The following is a 23,612-nucleotide window of genomic DNA, read 5'->3' as shown; positions in this document are numbered from 1 at the left end:
ATTTGTCACTTTTCCAATGTGAGATCTTTCCTCTCTAATATGCCTCCTCACGTGCAACCTAACTCTAGGTTAGCATGTGAAATTAATTAATCTAATTCTCACATTGAAAATTGAGACACAAGTCTCTGATATGAGACTTGGTCAATACAATCCAAGACCCACATTGGACACTTGGTAATAATCCAATCGGAATATTTCGATGACAATACAAGGAACCCCAATTTGGGCCCATGATACGTGCCTACGTGGAGATGTAATTGGAGAAGGACCCGCTCTGATACCATGTTAAACAGCAACAAGCGTGGTCTGTGGTCCACCAATGTACCGATACTGTCTCAACTTAACCACCTGTTAGGTGTTGAGTTTTGATTACAAAAGGCCTCGGTACAATTGAGTGAGATCCACCCACTTATAAGTTATATTTTATTTGTCACTTTTCCAATATGAGATCTTTCCTCTCCAATAGATATGTTTTGTATTTGAGCCATAAGATAATAAACGTGCAAAGTTAACGGGGTTGAGAATCACAACCCTATAATGCAGTGCTGATGGGATATACGTAGCTCTATCCAAACACCACACAACGGAAGGAAAAGACTCCATTTTATATTTCATTGTGCAAAGCATGTTTCAAACAGAGCTGGCAAACATGACCGAGTCATTGAATCTCATAAATTCATGAAAAGAAAATTATTAGAAAACAAATTATCATAATAATGTAACATTTGAAACACATAATCAATCTATTGTGATCTGGAAAAACTCAATTTCGTTTTGGATACCTGCAGGCTGAAGAAAGCCATCACATTCTGAAGAAGGCTTACCGTATAAGTCTATATTCGCCAACTGCCATTTCCAAGGCAAAAGCATTTTCAGAAAAATCCACCATGGAAGTTTATTCTTGTTTTGCTATTTGCAGCAACCTTTGCTTGGAGTCGAGCACAGTTAGAAGGGATGCCATGTAAGAATTAATGTGGACTTATCAATGTTCAATAAGGACCACAACAACTTAGCTACCTTATTTGCAGAATAAGTAATTAGACAGTGCTTGAATTATTTGAGTCCATGACCTCTTTATCTATAATCAGTACGTACTGGATACGGTATATATTGTTGATTACTTAATTATAAAGTAATCATAAATGTACATGAAATAGTTTGACAAAGGCCTACATCAATTAGGACTAAGAATCCTTTATGGGAGGTACCTAGTCCGTGATGCCTATAAAAGTCTTAGATCCCTGCTCTATCAATCACCACGCTATTCATAAGCTTCGCCCCATAGAAGTTTGCACACAGGATTGGATAAAGGAGAAGATCTATCATGACTAATTCAAGTTGGTATACATGATTTATATTTTGTTCATCTTAATGTTATGCTTATGTTAATCTTAATTATGTTCTGTGTTCTTAGATTGAGTACAATCTTGTTTTAAGTTTTACGTTTTACATTTGGTATCAGAGCCTTTTGTGCTCAATTAAGAATCAAAAATTTTTGAATCGATTGATCTTAAAAGAGGGGAAAGAGTTATGTTTCTTGTATAAAGTTTTGGCTGGGCCTCGCTTCATTATCAAAGCCCAAACTACTAGGAGACAAGCCCAAGGCCCGCTGTTGTTAGACAGCCTTCATTCAGGCTAACCGGTATTCCTGCAACGGTCAGCCCCAAAATTTAATTTCCAAAATTCTAGGGTTCTTCGATGGCGATCTCAGTCATGACTTTTCCGCCTAAATTTTCTTAAATTATGATCGGAATCGTGATCGAACTACCCTAAAAGCTGTCAATCTAGTCTTGGAGTGGTCTCCCCATCGACAACAAGCAAACACTGTAGTATCCTGGTATGCTTTCGAACTGCAGCAAACAATTTTTGAAGAAAATCGATCTACGTGTCTAAATTTAAGATTTTGTTCATTTGCCTTGTTGAGCCATATAACTGTTGTGATTGACCAATTTGGTTTGTTTTGAGTAATTCTGTTTCTTCTCCTCAAGCTTCTATTGGACCCGTCTTTAAAAAAAAAAAAAAAAAAGTTTTCTTTCTTTTCTGGGCGTTGTTTGTCCTCCAGCGCAAACTACAAAAGAGAACGAAGGGTTTTGCGATTTGTTTTGTCAAAATAGTTTTATGGGTTTTGTTCCAGATACTTTTGCAACTCGATTAAGGTATGTATTGTGAATCTTAGTCTGAGATCTTTGTGGCAAATTTTCAAAACTTTGAAAAGTTGGAGTTCTTCAGTATATTAATTTCTTCATTGAAGCTTGACATATGTATTCTGTCAGTTGGGTTTGACTTAAGATGCGTTCTCCCAGATTAACCTCCAATCCCTAGTTTCTTCTTTTTCTTTTTCCTGAGAAATTCGAAAGATTTATTTTCTTGGTGGTTTCATAATTGAATGCCTGAGTTTTTATTTTATTTTAGTTTCTTTTTAAATTTGCATGATGGTTTTACTACTGACACTTATGTATATCGTTTTATACCTTTAAATTGATCAAATTACATGTTTTTCATGCAAACATTATATTCAATTTTAGTACAGTCTGCTCTTAGAGTTATGTTAGTCATGGAGGATACTGCAGTATATTGGAAAATTGATTGATTGACCTGAATTTTAAAAATCTCATCCTTTAACCTTCTATTGTTTATGTTTTGTTCCTCATGGCCTTTTTCACTGGTATGCATAAATGCATAATCATCAACCATTCATATTAGTATAAAATTTCTTATCATCAAGGTGTCAGTATTGAGTCCCTTTCTAAATTGTATGAATTAAAGGACCACTAAAATTGGTATTTATAATTGAAGCAAAGTGTAGCCAAATAGATTTTAAGTCTGTCTTTGTCTATTTTGTTAATGGTTGTTTTCCGAAATAACCAAGATTAAAGGATTACAATGTTTTGTGCATGCTGAATTGATTTGTTACTTCTTAGTTCTCACATCTCAATATTTTTCAATTCAAATCTCTTATGTAGAACTAATGATTTGATTTCATGCATGAGTTTGCACGAAAGATTGATCCTTTTATGTTCAGAAAGAAAGAATTTTCTGAAAAGAACAGAGTTTACTAAGACCAACTCGATTTCACAAAGGTTATTCTGACAAATTATTTTGATTTACATTTTTTTTCCCGCCTATATTTGTCTATAACTATTGCTGAAAGTGTGGTTGAGGAAGCCTATTGTTGTGGGTATGCTTTCATTTTGTTGCTATTTCCAAGTTACAGGAGAATCTTGCTTCCAGGTACGCTTCCATACCTATCTCAAAATTAAGCAAAACTATATAGTTTCAGTAATTCAATGAAGATTTCCTACATGCTTTACATGATCAGTTGTCTTGGTTTTAAGTAATTTTCATGACCTTGGTGAGACATGTATGGTTTTGACAAATTGTGTTGATTGAATCCTTGTATTTTGTCGAGTTTATGATCCTGGATGTTTCTGTTTGCATTGGTTGATTCATTGTATGCTTAATAACAGTTGATTACTTGTTCTCCCAATTCAGTAATAATCATTTGTGAACAATTTCATAAAACTCGAATAAAATACATACAACTCTGCATAAATTTTTGGTTTGGTTTGATTAAAGTCTTTTACATAATGTATTGTCGATAGCAATCCCATGTAGAAGACTATAATTAAACATAAGTATTGGACCAATACCTTGTAATATTGAGTTTGGAAGCCAGTGTCTTTGCTCCCCATAGGAGGTTTAAACATTCACAACTTTTAAATTCAATATTAGCACATAACAAAAATTAAAATTCACATTCAGAGGTCATTAGAGATGCTCTTCTTGCCACCCCAGGTGTTGACATCATCTAACCGACCTATAGTTGAGTTTTGGTCTTTGGTTATGTGATTCGGTAGTGTCAATTGTCCTTTTGCCACTCTAGGTAAGGCTGACACGATGAAGCACTTTGGGGCTCTCCATTTAATGCCTAGTTCTTAATTTTCAAACTAGGGTAAATTAAGGAACTGTTAATGATCTATTACAGCAATAAGTATTCCATAAAGTTTTTCCATCTTCTTTTCAAGAGGTAAAATTGGGGCAGAAACTAAGAGTTCAGTGTTTGAATCTTCCATCGATTTCAAAAATAACTGCTTTCTTTACTTTGGGGGAAGAGATTTGTCATGCCTCAATAGCTACTGGTTTCATGGTTCTTTGAAGGGAAAAATAAATATAATTATGTCCTCAAATTGCTGCATATACTACATATGTCTTAGTTAAAATAGTAGCTATGTTTATCAATTGGATAGTTATGGTGCTGACTTTAAATGTTTGGTTTTTGCTTGATCATGGTTGACATTCTTTTATTTTGGTTTATTCATGGAGCATTAATTAAAAAGAACCATTCATTTTTACTTGCTTGGTTGTTATAAAATCTATAATACATCAGACAATACCTTACATAACCAAGATGTGGTGGTTTACATAATTATATATTCATTGAGTTATGTATATATATGGTATACTGTTTGTATGTTAAATATCAGAGTGTTGCTTTGCTTTGAAGCTTGTTCATGATAAAATATTTCTCGCATATCTGATTCTTGATGTTAAACTTAAGTTGCTTATATATACATATCTTGGGCATCTTTTATTTATTACTTTGACTACTTTAAATTACCGGATCTTCATATAAAGCATTCATTATTTCGTGTTATCTTTTAGAAAAGTTTTTTTTTTTTTCAAGATTAAATTTACTTTTTCATTCTCTGCATGAAAATCTACTTCAAAGTTGCCACTGCCATAAGTGCAGTCATCTTTAAACAGTGACTTGTTTTAAATTTCTATCATATTGCCTTTCCTGCCACAAATAATGATCTTTCGATAAACATTATTATACTACTTATGAAAGAAAATATATTTTGGTATCTATTCACATTGTAACAATGAGTCATAGTTTTCCTCATTATTAGGAGTCATATGAAATTATGAATCATTCTCTGTATATTAATGTGATTTAAGTGAAGCCCTTGGTAAATACTTGAACGAAATAAAAACAATGTTTTGCTATTGGCAAGTTTATTAAATTTACTTGTTTAAGGATGGACACAAGTTGTGTGTTGCTCTAATGCCCTGAAAATCTGACATGTGCTGTTATTTTTGTTACATATAGTCTGTTTTTGCTATTTCTCTTTCTGTAATTTAGAGGCATATTAGAACAGCTAGGTCCCAGATTTAATTACAGGGATGTTCTCTTATGATTATTTTTCATTATATCACATGTGGTCTTGTGTCTTTTTGGCCAACTGAATACCACTTTATATTATTCTCCTTTATTAATGCCTTGGGAAATAAAGCTCATTCCCTGTAGTAGAATTCATGCATAATATGTGACTTGTTTTGAGAATATGTTAACATGGTCCAAATACCAGACTTACTACATTAACCTATTTGCTTATACTAGTACAGCATATCAATTTGTTCTAGTAATAACTTAAACATTCTTATATCATGCTATATGAAAAACAGTGACATTACATGACAGGTGTTGTAGTCATTGATTACTAAGAATCATCTACATGACTGGACTATAGGTATATGTAATCCTATTTTCGTCTCTGTTTTCCAATCTCGATTCGGTTTGTTTAAAGAATTCAATATGTGCCCTACTCCCAGGTGGGAGGTTAGCTATAAAATTAACATGGACAATGATTATTTTCATTTGATCAAATATGAAAAACAAAAATTGTTTAAAGATCAGTCATAATTGTGGAAATAATCAATAATACTTTTGTGCTTGATTTACAAGTTCATTTGCATTACAAGATATAGATACCAGGCTTGTAGCGAAATCTATCCTTGTGTATTTTTGCATTTCATCTGCGTTTCCATCTAGTTGATAATTGTAGTATCTTGAAATTGAAATTGCATATACTAATTAGTAAGGACCTTTACAGGGTGTCTACAGCTAATCAATATTTGACAGGGATAATGTAAATTCATTTGTTTCTCATGGATTGTTCTGACCTCTGAGTGACACTCTGAGTTATATGGTTTAATATTTTCTGTTTAATCCAGCTGCGTTTTCATTCACATTAATCTACCAAAGGACATGCAGCGTAGTCTTTCATATGTGTTGAAGAAACGAAGTTTTAAGAGTTGGACTTTATTGCATCTACCTTATTTTGTTCTTTTACTGAATACATATACCTTAAGAGATCAGTGGGAGTATAATCTTTTTCAGGGAATGCTATAAAAAGGACTGGAAGATAATGAAGGTGAGGTTGTAAGATTGGTACCTCTTTTGGTTACCTTCATTTACCAAGAATTCTGCAATTGCATAATTATAAAATCATGCGCAGACTATTAGAGTACCTAAAAGTTTCACATGCATTTGGACAGTGGGAGTACTCAGATGTACATAACTACTTTGGTAATTCTTAGAACTTGTTGCTGTAAGGATTTACTAGTTAAATTTTATTATGTAAGAACATTAACCTTTTGAAGTTCCTATTAGTATTTGGCAAATTTCTGACTTAAGTAGTATTTTGTTGAATTTATCTGCATTTATTTTACTCGAGTAATGAGCTATTTCAGTATTATAGCGTTCTTTGCAGATGAATTACAACATGACTGATGAAATTTGTATGAAGCTTCTTGAGAAGCCTTAAGTTACAGTTCTATTTTTATAAGAATCCTTAAGATTGGATCATACATTTGTTTACTTGCATTGCAGATTTCATTCCGAGTAAACTGGGTTTTCATGTACAGAGAATAGCTCCTGTGTTCTGTGAATTGTTGCATTATAATTGCAAGGTGCTGATGCTTAGTTAAGTGTTTGATTTCCTGCAGTTTAATGTGATCAGTCATAGAATGACTGAGTTTAAGGATGGCTTGATGATTTTGGCTTGTCTATGTGCACACTTCATATTTACTATATCTGAGGCAGTAGCATTCTTGTTGTTTGAGCATTGATAGTCCAAGTGGGAGATTGTAAGAATTAATGTGGACTTATCAATGTTCAATAAGGACCACAACAACTTAGCTACCTTATTTGCAGAATAAGTAATTAGACAGTGCTTGAATTATTTGAGTCCATGACCTCTTTATCTATAATCAGTACGTATTGGATACGGTATATATTGTTGATTACTTAATTATAAAGTAATCCTAAATGTACATGAAATAGTTTGACAAAGGCCTACATCAATTAGGACTAAGAATCCTTTATGGGAGGTACCTAGTCCGTGATGCCTATAAAAGTCTTAGATCCCTGCTCTATCAATCACCACGCTATTCATAAGCTTCGCCCCATAGAAGTTTGCACACAGGATTGGATAGAGGAGAAGATCTATCATGACTAATTCAAGTTGGTATACATGATTTATATTTTGTTCATCTTAATGTTATGCTTATCTTAATCTTAATTATGTTCTGTGTTCTTAGATTGAGTACAATCTTGTTTTAAGTTATACGTTTTACATGCCAAGCTTAAAGCAAGGGAACTCCTTGAAAGTTGAGGAAGAGAGCAACTTCTTGGTTTCACCAAATGGAACCTTTTCGAGCGGATTTTACAAAGTTGGCGCCAATGCCTCCTGTTATTCAATATGGTTCACAAATAGTGCCGACAAAACAGTTGTCTGGATGGCTAATCGAGATAAGCCTGTCAGCGAAAGACGCTCGAAGCTAACCCTCCATGGAAATGGCAACCTGGTTTTGACTGATGCACTAGGTTCGGTTGTGTGGTCAACCAACACAATCTCTAAGGAAGTCATGGAACTTCAGCTTCTTGAAACAGGAAACTTGGTGCTGAGGAACCAAGACGACAGGATCATCTGGCAGAGTTTTGATTCTCCAACGGATACACTTCTACCATCACAACCACTCACCAAGAACACAACCTTGGTGTCCATGAGAAGCCAAGGTACATACTTATCTGGATTCTATAACTTCAAGTTCGATGATAACAGTATCTTGTTTCTCATCTACAATGGCCCTATACTTTCTAGTGTTTATTGGCCCCAGATTGTTTCAACTGTTTTTGAAAGTGGTAGAAATCCTTACAACAGCTCTAGAGTGGCAATTTTAGATGTGGCTGGACAATTTATATCTAGTGACAATATGCAGTTCTATGCATCTGACTATGGGGTTGGTCCAAAGCGGCGTTTAACAATGGATTATGATGGCATCTTAAGATTGTACAGTCTTGATGAATCAGCCGGGAATTGGAAACTGTCATGGTTGCCTGATGGTGTTGATGCATGCCTGGTTCAGGGCTTATGTGGTGAATATGGTATTTGCACATACAAACCACTACCTACTTGTACTTGCCCTTCAGGGTTTTCCCTAAACGTTCCCTCAGACTGGTCCAAAGGCTGCTCACCTCCCTTCAATTTGACTCAACTCACTCAAGATACAAGCAAGCTAGACTTCCTGGAGCTCCCTTACACAGATTACTATGGATATGACTTGGAAACCTATCAACTTGGAATTTCTTTTGAAGCATGCAGGAATTCATGCCTAGTGGATTCTAGATGCTTGGGATTCGGATATGCGCTGGACGGATTAGGACAATGTTACCCTAAGAGTCTTCTGCTTAATGGATACCGTATGTCAAATGTTAAGAGCATCTTGTATGTTAAGATTCCAAAAGATTTTCTGACCCCTGGTGCAGTCCAGAGCAAACTAGAAGCACATGATTTGAGTTGTTCCGCAGCTCGTTTTTTTGTAAGTAGTGATCTTGAAACAGAAAAGGGCAATGGAAATCAGTATATGAAATACCTTATCGGATTTGTGAGTTCCTTTGCAATAATTGAAGCAATCTGCATTGGTTTGGCATGGTGGTATGTGTTCCGAAAACAAGCTCATGAGGAACTGGTGAACATGGGTTACATGACATTAGCCACAAATGCTGTAGGATTTAAACATTTCACCTATGCAGAACTAAAGAAAGTAACCAATGACTTCAAACAGGAGATAGGAAAAGGAGGGTTCGGAACAGTCTATAAAGGGGTTCTGGATGGTGAAAGATTTGTAGCTGTGAAGAGATTAGAAGGCATTCTGCAAGGAGATGCCGAATTTTGGGCAGAGGTGAGTGTCATAGGGAATATCAATCATATGAACTTGGTTAAACTATATGGTTTCTGTGCTGATAATAATCATAAGCTATTGGTGTATGAGTACCTGGAGAATGGATCCTTGGATAAACTCTTGTTCTCAGATGTTGAACTTGGATTGGAAAAGCGGTACAAGATTGCATTAGGCACTGCAAAGGGTTTGTCATATCTACATGAGGAGTGCCTTGAATGGGTACTCCACTGTGATGTAAAGCCTCAAAATATACTGTTAGATGACCATCTTGAACCTAAGGTGGCAGATTTTGGCATGTCCAAGTTGTTCAAAGACATTAATGATGAAGGCAATGGATTTTCTAGAGTTCGAGGCACCAGAGGTTATATGGCTCCAGAGTGGATGGTGAATCTGAAAATTGATGCAAAGGCAGATGTCTACAGCTATGGGATTGTTCTGTTGGAGCTACTGACTGGAAAGAGTGCTTCTATTCTGCTTTCAGCTTTTGCACGAGAGTACATTGAACACAACCAACTGGTACAATGTGTGACTGAAAAGATCAGAGTCGAAGGGATTAAGGAAGTGATAGATCCGCGACTTCATCATGATTTCAACAAAAAGAAGCTTGAAAGATTGATGAAGGTTGCTCTTTTGTGTGTACAAGAAGATCGAAGTGCAAGACCTGCCATGAGTAAGGTGGTGGAGCTTCTACTTGAGTAAAGGGCAGATAATAAAGGAACTGAAGATCAGGGAATAAATACTACAAGTTAACTGTGTGATAAAGTTAGTGTGTAGTTTTTACATTTATTTAGCTTCCAAGAAAACTCAACAGTATATTACAGTTCCAGCATTTCAGCTGAAGATGAAAAAGATTCATTCCAATAAATCAGTAAGTTATTTTATGTTTCTGTGTATTCTATTTTCAATTTCAACTTCTATACTTGATTTTTTCTAAATAACCTAGTTACTTATGAAGAGCTAAGCTAAAATGACCGACAATGGATTCAGTAGTAAAAGAATTGCTAGAATTTGAAGATGTTCTACTGCAAAGAAGTTGGTGCATCTGTAAAATTTTCCTTGAACTGCTTCCTTGTTGTAGGAGAATAGAATTGCGTTTATTATTGATAATAAGAGCCCTTTATATAGGGAGTTTACAGAGTACACAAAAGGTAACAGAATCGGAATACAATTAGTATACCTAGGGTACTTTCCTATTACAACTCTAAACCCTAGTTTGTAGAGGCACACATTATGTCGATATCCTTCAACACTCCCCCTTGTGCCGCTCAAACTTGGTGATGACGCTTTAATTGTTGCCTCGTTAAAAACTTTGCCAGGTAACAAAAACCCTGTGGGACAAAAATAACCCTGGTCGAAGGACAAAAAGAGCACAACACGTCCTTCACTCTTCGAGATCGAACATGTAGACATCATGCCTCCCCCTGATGTCAATATCTCCCCCTGATTGCTAGAAGCATGGGAGTTCGGATAACTTTCTCAATCCGATGCTCTTCACATGTTTCTCGAAGGTGGATTTTGGTAACGACTTAGTAAATAAGTCCGCTACATTATCCTCTGATCGGATTTGGTTCATTTCAATATTTAGAAATGCTTGTTGTCATTTCGATGGAGGGGAGGAGGAGCACGGAAGGTGGCATTTTGCCTTGTGGGGTCCGATCCCACACTTCCGTCATCTCTTTTCTCTGTAGGGATAGAATAAGCCCATATCAATCGTACCTCTCAAATATCGAAAGATTGTCTTTATACCAATCTAATGGTGTTGCGTTGGCGCGGGGCTATATCTAGCCAACAAGTTCATAATAATTGAGGTGTCCGGTCTTGTATTGTGCTAAGTACAATAATGCGCCTATTGTACATAAGTAAGCACTTTCGCTATTAACACATCTTCGTCATCATCCCTGAGACGAAACGGATCCCTTTTAGGGCTAAGACTACGGACGACCATGGTGCATCTTTGACTTTATCAAAAATGTCTATTGACACGGCATACAAGTTCTGAATCTAGACAAAACCGTGTTCTCTCAAGGTCCTTCCTCTCAAACTCGGATTTCAGGTGTTCAGCGGTTTCCCTTAACTCTCAAGGGTTCCAATTATGTTTATCAACATAAACCACGACAATTGCAAATCCAGAACTTGTCATGGAAACGCGTGGGCATAGTTCATCATATCCCTTCCCAATCAAGTAGTCATTTTAGTGAGCATTTCAACCTCGTTGTAAATGCGCTACGTGGTCTAGAGCCACTTGACTTGGGTAAATGAAGTCCACAAGAAACTTCATTATATTCCGTATCTAGATCCCCATAAAGATACGTAGTGACCACATTCGTAAGCTGCATGTTCATTTATTTGGAAGCTACCAAACTGACAAGGTAGTAGAGTGCAATGACATCCATTACGAGAGAATATGTCTTCTCGTAGTCGATTCCAGGGAGTTGTGAGAAACCTTGCGCCATAAGGTGAGATTGCCATTTCTTTTTCTCATCACGCTATCTAACGAAGACCTATTAATGTCAATAAGTTTTATGTTAGGAGGTGTTGGCATCTCAGGCCCGAATCCTTCCTCTTCGTTAGTGAATCCAATTCCACCTGGATCGCATCTTTCCATTTAGACCAAGTTTCTCTACGTTGGCATTCTTCAACGGAGTAAGGTTCGATGTCATTGGTCTCAATAATTCCACATCCTCATGTATACTAGTGTAGTTCGTAGAGATCTCTATATTCTTAGGAATTGGTTCTAACATTGAGGCGTCCCCCAACGATGTCTCTTGGACATAACCACAATCCAAAATATTCTCATGAGACGGATTATGAGTATCAATGATCAATGGATCAAGTTGTGCCAAACTCGCTCTCTTCTTAGGGCGAGAATCCATCGAACCTATGGGTCTCCTACTCTCTCTAGCGGAACCCATGGCCTATGACTCCATTATGCCACTTTTGTGGCGTCACCATACTACCATCCATGGTAGTGGTGCAGTACCCATCTTCTCTGGGTGGCACCATGTCCTCTTGTGGGGACATCAATCCTTGCAGGCATGTTTGCAGCAGGTATATGTGATCTCGTCACTTTTAAGGGATCAAGATGAGACATAGTGGGGACAGACCACGACAATTCCTGTCGTTCCTGTTGAACATTGACGTTCTAATCTCCCCCTAACGACGGGAAGACTGTCTCATCAAAGTGACAATTCGCAAATCCAGCGAAATAGAGATCGCCTGTCAAGGGTTCTACATAGCGGACTTATAGTTGGAGACTCATGTCCAACAAATATATATATGCATTCGTTGCAATGACTCATGTTGATGCGCTGTGGCGACGCAATTAGCACATGAACCGCACACTCAAATATGCATAAATACGAGATATTAAACTCGAACCCAGTCACTAGCTGTAACGCAAATAAAAGTTGAGTGGCTGCTATGAGTCGTAGACGAATTAGCATAGCTGTATGCGTTATTGCATAACCCAAACGGAAATATTGGTGCGCATTACCAATGTCCGGGCTACCATTGTAGTCGTTTAATGGTGGCTTTTCCGCGAGACCAATTGGGTGTGTACATGGGAATATGATACTTGATATCAATACCCAATGATATGCAATAGTCATCGAAAACTGTCGATGTAAACTCTCTAGCATTATCAAGTCAAATTGACTGAATGGGATGATCTGGGTAGTGAGCCCGTAGCCATATGTTATGTGCTAGGAGTGTAGTATAAGCAGCATTACGAGTGGATAATGGCACAACACGTGACCAGCGTGTTTGCGTATCAACCAACACCATAAAACATCTATATGGTCCGCAAGTTGGTTGATCAAATCCATAGAATTCCCTTAGATTCTTTGTGAGAATGGAATTATTTCCTCAATCTCCTTTGTATAGGATGGTCTCAATCCTAAATAACAGGCTTTACAGAACGAAACATGGGCTTTATAATCAACCAATAAAGGTTTTGGTGAAGCCATAGTGTCACAATAGACTTGAGAAGTAGATAGAGGAGTTTATGGCGTCAATGCCATGTATTTGCCGCAGGGGGTAGGCGGCACTGGCCATGTATGGCCTGTCTTTGCACAATCATGGCGCCATGAGGCGCATGTACAGCTCCTCGAACCAATTCTTGGTTCTTACTTTTCTTCGTTCTGAAAATGGATGTCCGTGTAAAGTCTTTAATACACGGATCATCATGTCAAAGCCTATATGTGTCAAAATCCCATAAGTCGTCTCTCATGACATAGTTGGATTCAATAACTCAAATAGTGGTTGCATACAACCCACTAGAGCGACACATAAGTTTCTCTAATACTCGTTTATGTCCGTAGTCATTAGAGGTGATGCAAAGGAACTCTGTCCATTCTCATAATGTGTTTCCACATGAAAACCATTGGCTCTATAAAGTTTGAATTAGGGTATGTCCAAGACATTAAGTAAAAGAATTGACACTTTATTAATAGCCAATGATTACATCAAAGTTTCCAAAGTCTAATCCAAAATAAAATCAAAGTAAGATACATTGTAGTCACTCTATCCATTTGGTAACTCCAATCAAATATGACCAGGAAAGTAGAGAGAGATGTTGGTGGAGCAAGGCTCTCTTAAGTACCAATAATCTCAATGACTTTCCTAGACATCACATTTTATTGGGTCCGCCACATAAGAAAGAGTTTAAGACAATTGTCATTTATTGACTAAGGAAAATTGCCATTACAAAAGTTCTTGGAAAAATAAAAAGGACTAATCTAATCAAAGTCTGTTGCATCCATGTCCATTTCATCTTCAGCTTTGAAGTCCTCTATGGTGAGATTGACATCTCCACCATCTTCTTCTTCTTCTGCAAGGTACACTTCTTGCTCTCTCAGGTCCCTATATGCCCTGTAGCTTGCAGCTAGTTCCTCGCTTGCCTTGCATTGCTTGAACCAATGCTCAATTGATCCACATCGATGACACTCATCATTGTGGTTGCCTCCCTTTAATTGAGGTGCACGTTGTGCACGTTGCGGGCGTTCCCTAGGAGGGTTTGTGCCACCACCACGACCCATTGAGCCACCATTACGGCTAGGGATACCACGACCCCCTCTCCCACGTGTGGCATTACCACCACGTGTATCCGCACCAAACTTGCGGTTTCTGATTATACACATTTATATGTATGTAATTATATCTAAAACACTAGAATTAAGCTAATCCTCATGTTAATTAATATATAATTAATCCATGTTTATTTACTTTGTAGAAAATAAGCGGAATTGCGGAAACGAGAGAAAATGGTGCAAAATTGGAGCAAATTGGAGTTTCTGACAAAATAGCCGACGCGGGTCAACCGTAGTAAATGCCATCAAAGGAGCGGGATCCAATTACCTCCAATACTACGTGCGGAAATGCATGGAAAAGAGTGAGAAGAAACGGAAAGAATTGTAAAGTCGGCAAAAGTAATGCATCTTAATTAATTAAGTTAATTAATCAAGTGATTAATTGCTTAATTAATCAAGTGATTAATTAACATAATTAATCAAAAAATTTGTGCAGCCATGCACGTGCAGCCATAATTTGCTTTCACTCTCTTCCTCGTTGTTCACACATATAGCACGTGAATAGTTTTCATTCTTCACAATCATCCACTGCAGCCTTAACACGTGGACAGCTATCCACTTATCTTGCTTTGGCCGCCACCCATTATCAATTATACTATCTTCTCTCTTCAGCATATATATATATATAGAGAAAAATTCAGCTACCCTCCCCAAATTATGTTGCCAAGGCCAATTTGATACCCGAACTCTTAAAAGTATCAATGTGATACCCAAACACATATTTTGACATCAACGTGATACTTCTGTCAAAAATTCGTGACAGTTCCGTTAAAAAAGTGACATGTCAAGCACATAAAGACCAAAAACAAAGAAAAAGACCAATTTACCCTTTTCTTTTGTTAATTCATTTTTTTTTCTTTTTCTTTTTCTTTTTCCTTCTTCTTCATCTTCTCTCTTCCGCATCGACCCGACCTGACCTCTCTCTTCCGCTCTCCTTCTCTCTGCCATCACCGGGAAACCCAACTTCCGGTTACCACCTCACGTCACCGCCACCATCCTTCGAACCAGCTCCCAGTTTCGATCAAAACCCAAAGGCAGCTACCCCAACCGACGGTGGAAAATCACTGTACACACCACCGCCGATGGCATCTAATCTGCATGCCTTCGTTCTCCAACCTCCAGTCCAAATCGAGCTAAACCACCTCCATAAATGGAATCAGCGCCTCACTACCCACCAATAGCCCATAACCTGGACTTCCAATTTCGACCGGAGCCACCCAGCACCGCCGTGAGAGCCACCGGCTTACCTTTTTCGTTCGGTAAGCTATATTTCGTCCTCTCCCTTTGGATAATGCCATGAGTCATTGTGAATCGAAAAGCCTAAGTCACTGCTCTCTGATTTGGAATATGAGGTTTGTGGAATCTGGAAAATTGAAGCTTTGGAGAAGAAATGGGCTATTGGGTCAGTTTCGACTGAAATCGAAATAAGGAATTCAGATGGTTAATGGATGTGGATTTCTGCGTTTTTGGAGTGTTGGAGGAGAGGAAGCTGCTGGGTTAATTTCAGTTGAAACTGAAAAAGGTGTTTACATGATTGTTGATGGTGAATTGCAGTAATTGGAATTAACTTCCAAATCTGGTAAAGAAGAATCCTTCCTCACCCAAAACCTCTCTCTCTAATCCTTCACCATGAGCAGGTCAGGTCAGCCCCCGGATCTGAAGAAGTACATGGACAAAAAGCTTCAAATCAAGCTAAATGCAAACCGAATGATTGTTGGAACCTTGCGTGGATTTGACCAGTTCATGAATCTGGTGGTTGATAACACTGTAGAAGATGATAAAAATGGTGATAAAAAAAATAAATTTAAAAAAAAAAGTTGAAGACGAAAAGCATATCTTTTTTTTTAATATATATATATATATATAACAAAATTGGTGTAAAAGTACGACTTTGCCCTTAAAATCTAGTCACATGTACGACACGTGATCATTTTTAACGGAACCGTCACAAATTTTGGACGGAAGTATCACATTGATGTCAAAATATGTGTTTGGGTATCACATTGATACTTTTGAGAGTTCGGGTATCAAATTGGCCTTGGAAAAATAGTTTGGGGAGGGTAGTTGAATTTTTCTCATATATATATACCACGACCTAGTTCTCCAGCACGCTACCAAAGACACAGCAGCCGCACCACACCAAATAGAGGCAGCCCCTTTGGGCTGCTCTCTCTCCTCTCCTCTCCTCCTTCTCCTCTATTTTTCATAGTAGTTTTAGTTTTTTTTTTGGGTATTCATAGAATTTCTCACACAAGCTTCAAGGATTCATCAAGAGCTACAAGATTCAAGCTTTAGGTATTTGTGGGAGTTGTAATTCAAGGGAAGTCATATTAGCTTCCTAGCTAATTGTGGCTACCTTTGTGTTCTCCTACACTTCTATAATCTTTTCTCTTTGAATTTTGTATCTTTGATGTTCATAGTTATGGGTTGTGAGTAATTTCTTTGTTGGGAGTTAGGGTTGTGAAGCCCTAACTCATCTTGTATAAATATTGATGCTTTAATTTTAATAAATGCAATTTCCATTGTGTATGCTTTAGATCCGAATTTATTGGTCCTTAGAAGCATGTTTCTAGGATTTGTCAACCTTTGGAATTATCTTGTGGGCAATTACGATGAATAGATTGATAAATTGACAACTTATTAGTCTTGTGGCATCTAGGATTTAAGTGTGGTGACCATTAGCTAGCTTAATTGTAGCTAAGCTTGCTTGGGTCTCTATTATCTTGCTCTCTAGGCCTCTAATTTTGGATATTGCGGCCTTAACCGGCGTAATGCCCAAATTAGAGAGTTGATTGTGGCCCTAACCGGCATAATTGATACACCGAAAGGATAATTGGTTTAGTAGCCTTAACCGGTACTAGATACGAGACTTGACACATATAGGAAATGCATGCATTTGTAAAATTGGCATTGATATTTGCAAGATAGTTAGTGTGAATCACCCGACACTCCCATGTTCCCATTAATTTGAAAACCCAAATTTAATTTTCTAGTTCGTTAATTAGTTGTTTAGTTTACTTTTCGGTTGCGTTTAATTTAGTTGATTCCCAATTCAAAACCCCCTACAAATTTCGACTCATTTGTGCATATCCACCACTAGGCTCTTAGTTTTGATTAGGCTTTGGTGAAAACCAAAGCCGAGCATTGCTAAGGCTTGGTGCCTTAGATTAGCCTTTTTATTCACTTTATTTTTATTTTGTTTGCTTAGTGACTTTAGTTCCGACCACCCAAGGATTGTGGGTTAGCCACTAATCCCCGTGGTACGATAACTTTGGGCATTATACTTCCCTATCTTGACAATGATACGTACGCTTGCGTAAATGTGTATCAAGTCAGTTTCCTTCCTGGTTAGGGCGGTTATATGGGCCCAAACGTCCCTCATGTCCCCCATTCTTAGGGTACCGCTCCTTGCGCCCTCCTTTGGGTGCATTATAATTCGCCTCATGAACGCTCTTAGTTCCAATGGGCCTTGAATTATAATTCCTCACGAGTATGTTATCATGTTTCTCAGCTACAGATATAATATTAATAAGCTGATGGAACCTCGTGATCCGTCCAGCATTGACTTCAGTACGGTATTGCTTTGATACCACAATGGCTGAAACGGGGAAGGTGGAGAGAGTTTTCTCAATTAGCTCTTGCTCTGTGACAGGTTGTCCACAAAACCTCAACATGGACTGTATGCGAAGAGCTTCTGAATTATATTCAGCAACAGACTTGAAGTCAGCAAAGCGCAGATTGTTCCATTGAACCTTCAAGTCAGGGAGGAGGGAATCTTGGACATTGCCAAAGCGCTCTTCTAGCGCTACCCATAGCTCTCTTGCATTCTTGATCGACATATACTCCAATCTGAGTGCCTTGTCCATATGCCGTCGCATCAAGATAACTGCTTGAGCATGCTTTGTAGATGTTCGGTTGAACTCAATATCCGGGTTAGGTGCCTGGATTATGGGTAATATTCCCTTGGAAGTGAGATGATTCTCAACATCGGTTACCCAACTGTGGTAATCCGAGCCTGTTGAGTCAAGCATGGGAAAGTCGAGTCTAGGTTCATTCGACATCCTGAAAATAAGAAGAGAAGATAAATTAGTTTCGGAGCTAAACTTCCACGAAAACTAAAATAATAAAATTTCCGAGCTATGCTACCAAGAAATCATTTTCCAAGAATCTCTTTTGGATTAGACCAACAATGATGTTTAATATGGTCACAATTTGATGCTTACGGACGCTCTTAGTCCAAGCATTGTGAACGCTCTTAGTTCACACGAACACTCTTAGTTCGTTTAATTATGAACACTCTTAGTTCATACGAACACTCTTAGTTCGTTAAGCGTGAATCCCCACAATTCCGCTTTGTTAAGTACTCAAAATCATTTGGCAACATATATTCCAATATTATGCAGAAAATAAAAGGAATTTAAATACAAGAAAGCAGCAACCTTAATTATAAAAACTTACGTGATTGTTCTTGGCTTGAAGACACGCGCGTGCTGATGCAGGCGTGTAGTTAAATTAAGATCGCTGGAATTTGGTCGGAAATTGGCAGTTAGTGGGCTGCCCTTCTCCCTTCCCCTTTTTTTTCTTCTTTCCGGGCCCAGCCCTTCTCCTTCTCCTTTTTTTTTTCTTCTTTTTTTCGGGCCAAGCCGGTTCCCTCTTCTTTTTCTTCCTTCTTCTTCTTTCTTTTCCTCTGTTCTTCTTCTGGTTTTTTTTTTCTCTGGTCTTCCTTCTTCTGCGTCGTCTTCTTCTGGTCTGCAGTGATGGGACGCTTGCAGATGCGGTCGCGGGGCACTGGCAGATGGGGGGCGCGGAGGTGTAGGCTACTGGAGTGGGCTGCTGCAGATCACGGAGGCTGGGCTGCTGGAGTGGGCTGCTGCAGGCGGGTCGAGATCGGTCGGTGCTGCAGGCGGCTGCGAGGCTGCTGGGCTGCGAGTGTGCGAGGCTGCTGCACTGCTCGGCAGGAAAGCTGAAAGGATGAGGCAGGGAGGCTGGGGCTGCTGCAGATCACGGAGGCTGGGCTGCTGCTGCTGGGGTGAGGCTGGTGCTCGGAGCTATGGGGCTGGTGGCGGCAGTCTTTTGGGCGCGGGGGCGCTGGAGGAGAGGCCGAACGGGCTTGGCTGCTGGAGGCTAAGGCTGGGCTGGTGGTGGACGGCCGGTATGGAGTTTTTGTTTGTTTTTTTTTTTTTTGGGTTGGCGGCAGAGAAGAAAAAAGATTTTTCTTCTAGGTTTTTCTGAAGCTAGGGTTAGAACTCGTGCTGATAACGTGTTGTAGGAGAATAGAATTGCGTTTATTATTGATAACAGGAGCCCTTTATATAGGGAGTTTACAGAGTACACAAAAGGTAACAGAATCGGAATACAATTAGTATACCTAGGGTACTTTCCTATTACAACTCTAAACCCTAGTTTGTAGAGGCACACATTATGTCGATATCCTTCAACATTCCTGTAGTATTTGCAATTTTGTAATCAGTTATTTTTTTGTAAAAAAATAAAAATAAAAATAAAACACACACACATATATATATGTTACTAAATGGAATTTCTAGATGTTTACGACTCGAAGTCATGAAAGTTCCACCCCATTGCAAGTGTAACCGGGTTGAGAATGAAAACCCAGGTCCTCAAAGCCATTAAATGAAGGAATAGACTCCCATTTTTTATATTTACTTGACTCAGTCATTGAATCTCATAAATTTGTTATAATTCATGGAAAGAACAGTGTTGTTTCCAACTAATTAAAATAATGTATGAAAAAGAACGCATGTGATCTGGTGAAACTCAATTCTTGCACGTCTGCATAAACGGTCAAATAGAATAGTCTGTGTATCCTGATTATTCTCATTCCCACGGCTAGAAGGCCACCTTATAAGCCTACATTGTCCGTCTTCCATCTCCAAAGTTAAAAGCATTTTCCAAATATCCACAATGGAAGTTCCCAAGTTTCTCCTCCTTTTGCTATTTGCAGCAACATTTGCTCAGAGTCAAGAACGGTTACAAGGGATGCCAAGCTTAAGGAAAGGGAACTCCTTGAAAGTTGAGGAGGAGACCAACGTCTTGGTTTCACCAGATGGAACTTTTTCTAGTGGATTTTACAAAGTTGGTGCCAATGCCTCCTGTTATTCAATATGGTTCACCAATAGTGCCAATAAAACAATTGTCTGGATGGCTAACAGAGACAAGCCTGTGAGCAAAAGAGGCTCAAAGCTAACCCTCCATGGAAGTGGCAACCTGGTTTTGACAGATGCACTTGGTACACTCGTGTGGTCGACCAACACAATCTCTAACGAAGACACGGAAGTTGTGCTTCTTGACACAGGAAATTTGGTGCTGAGGAATCAAGCAAAGAGGGTAATCTGGCAGAGTTTTGATTCTCCCACAGATACACTTCTACCAACACAGCCACTCACCAAGAACTCAAGCTTGGTGTCCATGAGAAGCCAAGGTACATACTTATCTGGGTTCTATAACTTCAAATTCGACGATAACAATGTCTTGTTTCTCATCTACAATGGCCCTCAACTTTCTAGTGTTTATTGGCCCCGGATTATTCCAAGTGTTTTTGAAAGTGGTAGAAATCCTTACAACAGCTCAAGGGTGGCAATTTTAGATGTGGCTGGACAATTTATTTCTAGTGACAATATGCAGTTCAATGCATCTGACTACGGGGTTGGTCCAAAGCGGCGTCTAACGGTGGATTATGATGGCATCTTAAGACTGTACAGTCTTCATGAATCGACAGGGTTGTGGAAACTCTCATGGTTGCCTGATAGTGTTGATGCATGCCGGGTTCAGGGCTTGTGCGGTGAATATGGTATTTGCACATACAAACCACAACCTACTTGTACCTGCCCTTCGGGGTTTTCCCTAAACGATCCCTCAGACTGGTCCAAAGGCTGCTCACCTCCCTTCAATTTGACTCAACTCACTCAAGATACAAGCAAGCTGGATTTCCTGGAGCTTCCTTACACAGATTACTATGGATATGACATGGCAACCTATAATCGTGGAATCTCTTTTGAAGCATGCAGGAATTCATGTCTAATGCATTCAAGTTGCTTGGGATTCGGATATGCACTGGATGGGATCGGAGAATGTTTCCCCAAGAGTCTTCTGCTTAATGGATATCGTATGTCGAATGTTAAGAGCATCATCCATGTGAAGATTCCAAAAGGTTTTCTGAACCCTGGTGCAGTCCAAACCAGACTAGAAACACATGATTTGAACTGTTCAGCGGCAAAGTTTGTTGTAAGTACTGATCTCGAAACAGAAAAGGGCAATGGAAACCAGTACATGAAATACCTCATTGGATTTTTGAGTTCCTTTGGGCTAATTGAAGCAATCGGCATCAGTTTGACATGGTGGTTTGTGTTCCGAAAGAAAGCTCGTGACGAAATGATGAACATGGGGTACATGGCATTAGCCATAAATGCTGTAGGATTTAAACATTTCACCTATGCAGAACTAAAGAAAGCAACCAATGACTTCAAACAGGAGATAGGAAAAGGGGGGTTCGGCACAGTCTATAAAGGGGTTCTGGATGGTGACAGAGTTGTAGCTGTGAAGAGACTAGAAGGCATTGTACAAGGAGATGCAGAGTTTTGGGCAGAGGTTAGTGTCATAGGGAATATCAACCACAGGAACTTGGTTAAGCTTTGGGGTTTCTGTGCTGAGAATGAACATAAGCTGTTGGTATATGAGTATCTGGAGAATGGATCCTTGGATAAACTCTTGTTTTCTGATGTTGAATTAGGATTGGAGCAGCGATACAATATTGCATTAGGCACTGCAAAGGGTTTGTCATATCTACATGAGGAGTGTCTGGAATGGGTACTCCACTGTGATGTAAAGCCTCAAAATATACTGTTAGATGACCATCTTGAACCTAAGGTGGCAGATTTTGGCATGTCAAAGTTATTCAAAGTCAACATTGATGATGCAGGCATTGGATTTTCCAGAGTTCGAGGCACCAGAGGTTATATGGCTCCAGAGTGGATGGTGGACCTTAAAATTGATGCAAAGGCAGATGTCTACAGCTATGGGATTGTTTTGTTGGAGCTACTGAGTGGAAAGAGTGCATCTATTCTACTTTCAGCTTTTGCACAAGAGTACACTGAGCACAACCAACTGGTACAATGTGTGACTGAAAAGATCAGAGTCGAAGGGCTTAAGGAAGTGATTGATCCTAGACTCTATCATAAATTCAACAAGAAGAAGCTCGAAAGATTGATGAAGGTTGCTCTTCTGTGTGTGCAAGAAGACCGCAGTGCAAGACCTGCCATGAGCAAGGTTGTAGAGCTTCTACTTGAGAATGATGAGGGAAGAGTAGATGATGAAGAAGAAGATCATATAATTAGTATGTAGTTTTTGCATTTTTTGAGCTTCCTACAAAATGTATCAGAAATTACTGCTCCAGCATTTCAGCTGAAGATAAGAGACTCATTCTAATAAAACTTTAAGTTTCTCTGTGTTCAATTTTCAATATCCATCAAAAAAAACTAGGATTAATTTCAGTTTACCCCCCTGAAGTTAGGGGTCGTCATCATGTTAGTCCCTCGAGTTTCAATTTAATCAGTAACACCCTTGTACTCTCCAAATTCATCACCCGTGTCCAATTTCTACTATTCCGTCCAATTTTGACCGTTAAGTTTGACTTTTGAGGGCTAAAATGGTCATTTCAAGACAAAAAAAAACAAAAAAAAAAGAATTTCTTTTTCTTTTTTTCGTTTTTATTTTTTTGCATTTTTTTTTTCTGTTTTTTTCTTTCATTTTTTTTTCTTTTTCTTCGCTTATTATTATTATTATTATTTTTTAAATAATTTTGTCTTCAACCTATACACTACAAGTTATAATAGGTTTATAAAAACAAAAAAAAAACTCTAGGTGGTCAAAAAGCAGCTCGCTGGTCTACGATATTTGTGATATTTCTTCACTTTATTGGGGATATATCCTATTATTCTTCACTTTATAAACCTATTATATTTTATAGATATATTTTACAAATATATCCTAAAATTTTTCGCTGGCTGGTTACAAATAAACCCTATAATAGGTTTATAAAAACAAAAACAAAAATACTCTAGGTGGTTAAAAAGTCGCTCGCTGGTCTACGATATTTGTGATATATCTCCGATAAAGCGAAAAATTTTAGGATATATTTGTAAAATAAATCTATAAAATATAATAGGTGTAAAATATATCCTATAATAGGTGTAAAATATATCCTATAATAGGTTTAAATATAATAGGTTTAAAATATAAAATAGGTTTAAGCCCTATAATAGGTTTAAAATATAAAAAATTTCGCTTTATCGGAGATATATCACAATAAAGTGAAGAATTTTAGGATATATCCCCAATAAAGTGAAGAAATATATGTATTTATTTTTTTAATCATATTTTATAGATATTTCTTCACTTTATTGGGGATATATCCTAAAATTCTTCACTTTATAAACCTATTATATTTTACAGATATATCCTAAAATTCTTTGCTTTATC

General features: G+C 38.1%; 3 protein-coding genes across 4 annotated transcripts; all 3 read left to right on the top strand.

Annotated features, from left to right (window-relative positions):
- Positions 1-897: 897 nt before the first annotated feature.
- Positions 898-9,874, top strand: LOC112194116 (putative receptor protein kinase ZmPK1). Its single transcript, XM_024334372.2, has 2 exons — positions 898-954; positions 7,420-9,874. Exon 2 carries the CDS (start codon positions 7,420-7,422, stop codon positions 9,724-9,726), a length of 2,307 nt encoding a protein of 768 aa, XP_024190140.1. The 5' UTR covers positions 898-954; the 3' UTR covers positions 9,727-9,874.
- Positions 9,782-22,586, top strand: LOC112192905 (putative receptor protein kinase ZmPK1). 2 transcript variants are annotated; one of them, XM_024332825.2, is made up of 2 exons: positions 9,782-9,895; positions 20,080-22,586. In XM_024332825.2, the coding sequence occupies exon 2, from the start codon at positions 20,115-20,117 to the stop codon at positions 22,473-22,475; it is 2,361 nt and encodes a 786-aa protein (XP_024188593.1). In that variant the 5' UTR covers positions 9,782-9,895; positions 20,080-20,114; the 3' UTR covers positions 22,476-22,586. The 2 variants fall into 2 exon arrangements, with proteins under 2 accessions (XP_024188593.1, XP_040371887.1); XM_040515953.1 differs by lacking the exon at positions 9,782-9,895 and having other exon boundaries at positions 20,005-21,722; positions 21,865-22,040.
- On the top strand, positions 15,573-16,734 carry LOC112194115 (probable small nuclear ribonucleoprotein G). Its single transcript, XM_024334371.2, has 2 exons — positions 15,573-15,900; positions 16,688-16,734. Exons 1-2 carry the CDS (start codon positions 15,744-15,746, stop codon positions 16,732-16,734), a joined length of 204 nt encoding a protein of 67 aa, XP_024190139.1. The 5' UTR covers positions 15,573-15,743.
- Positions 22,587-23,612: the final 1,026 nt, after the last annotated feature.

This window comes from Rosa chinensis, chromosome 3 (genome assembly GCF_002994745.2).
Source record: "Rosa chinensis cultivar Old Blush chromosome 3, RchiOBHm-V2, whole genome shotgun sequence".
NCBI classification, from domain to species: Eukaryota; Viridiplantae; Streptophyta; class Magnoliopsida; order Rosales; family Rosaceae; genus Rosa; species Rosa chinensis.
Note: the sequence above shows the minus strand (reverse complement) of the source record. Positions and strands in the feature narration are given on the sequence as shown.

Excerpts from the sequence above, each read along its gene's own strand:
- LOC112194116 (XM_024334372.2), top strand. The coding sequence starts at position 7,420 with ATGCCAAGCTTAAAGCAAGGGAACTCCTTGAAAGTTGAGGAAGAGAGC.
- LOC112194115 (XM_024334371.2), top strand. The coding sequence starts at position 15,744 with ATGAGCAGGTCAGGTCAGCCCCCGGATCTGAAGAAGTACATGGACAAA. Across the intron at positions 15,901-16,687 it reads TGTAGAAGATGATAAAAATG|GATTTGTCAACCTTTGGAAT; the intron begins GTGATAAAAAAA and ends GCATGTTTCTAG.
- LOC112192905 (XM_024332825.2), top strand. The coding sequence starts at position 20,115 with ATGCCAAGCTTAAGGAAAGGGAACTCCTTGAAAGTTGAGGAGGAGACC.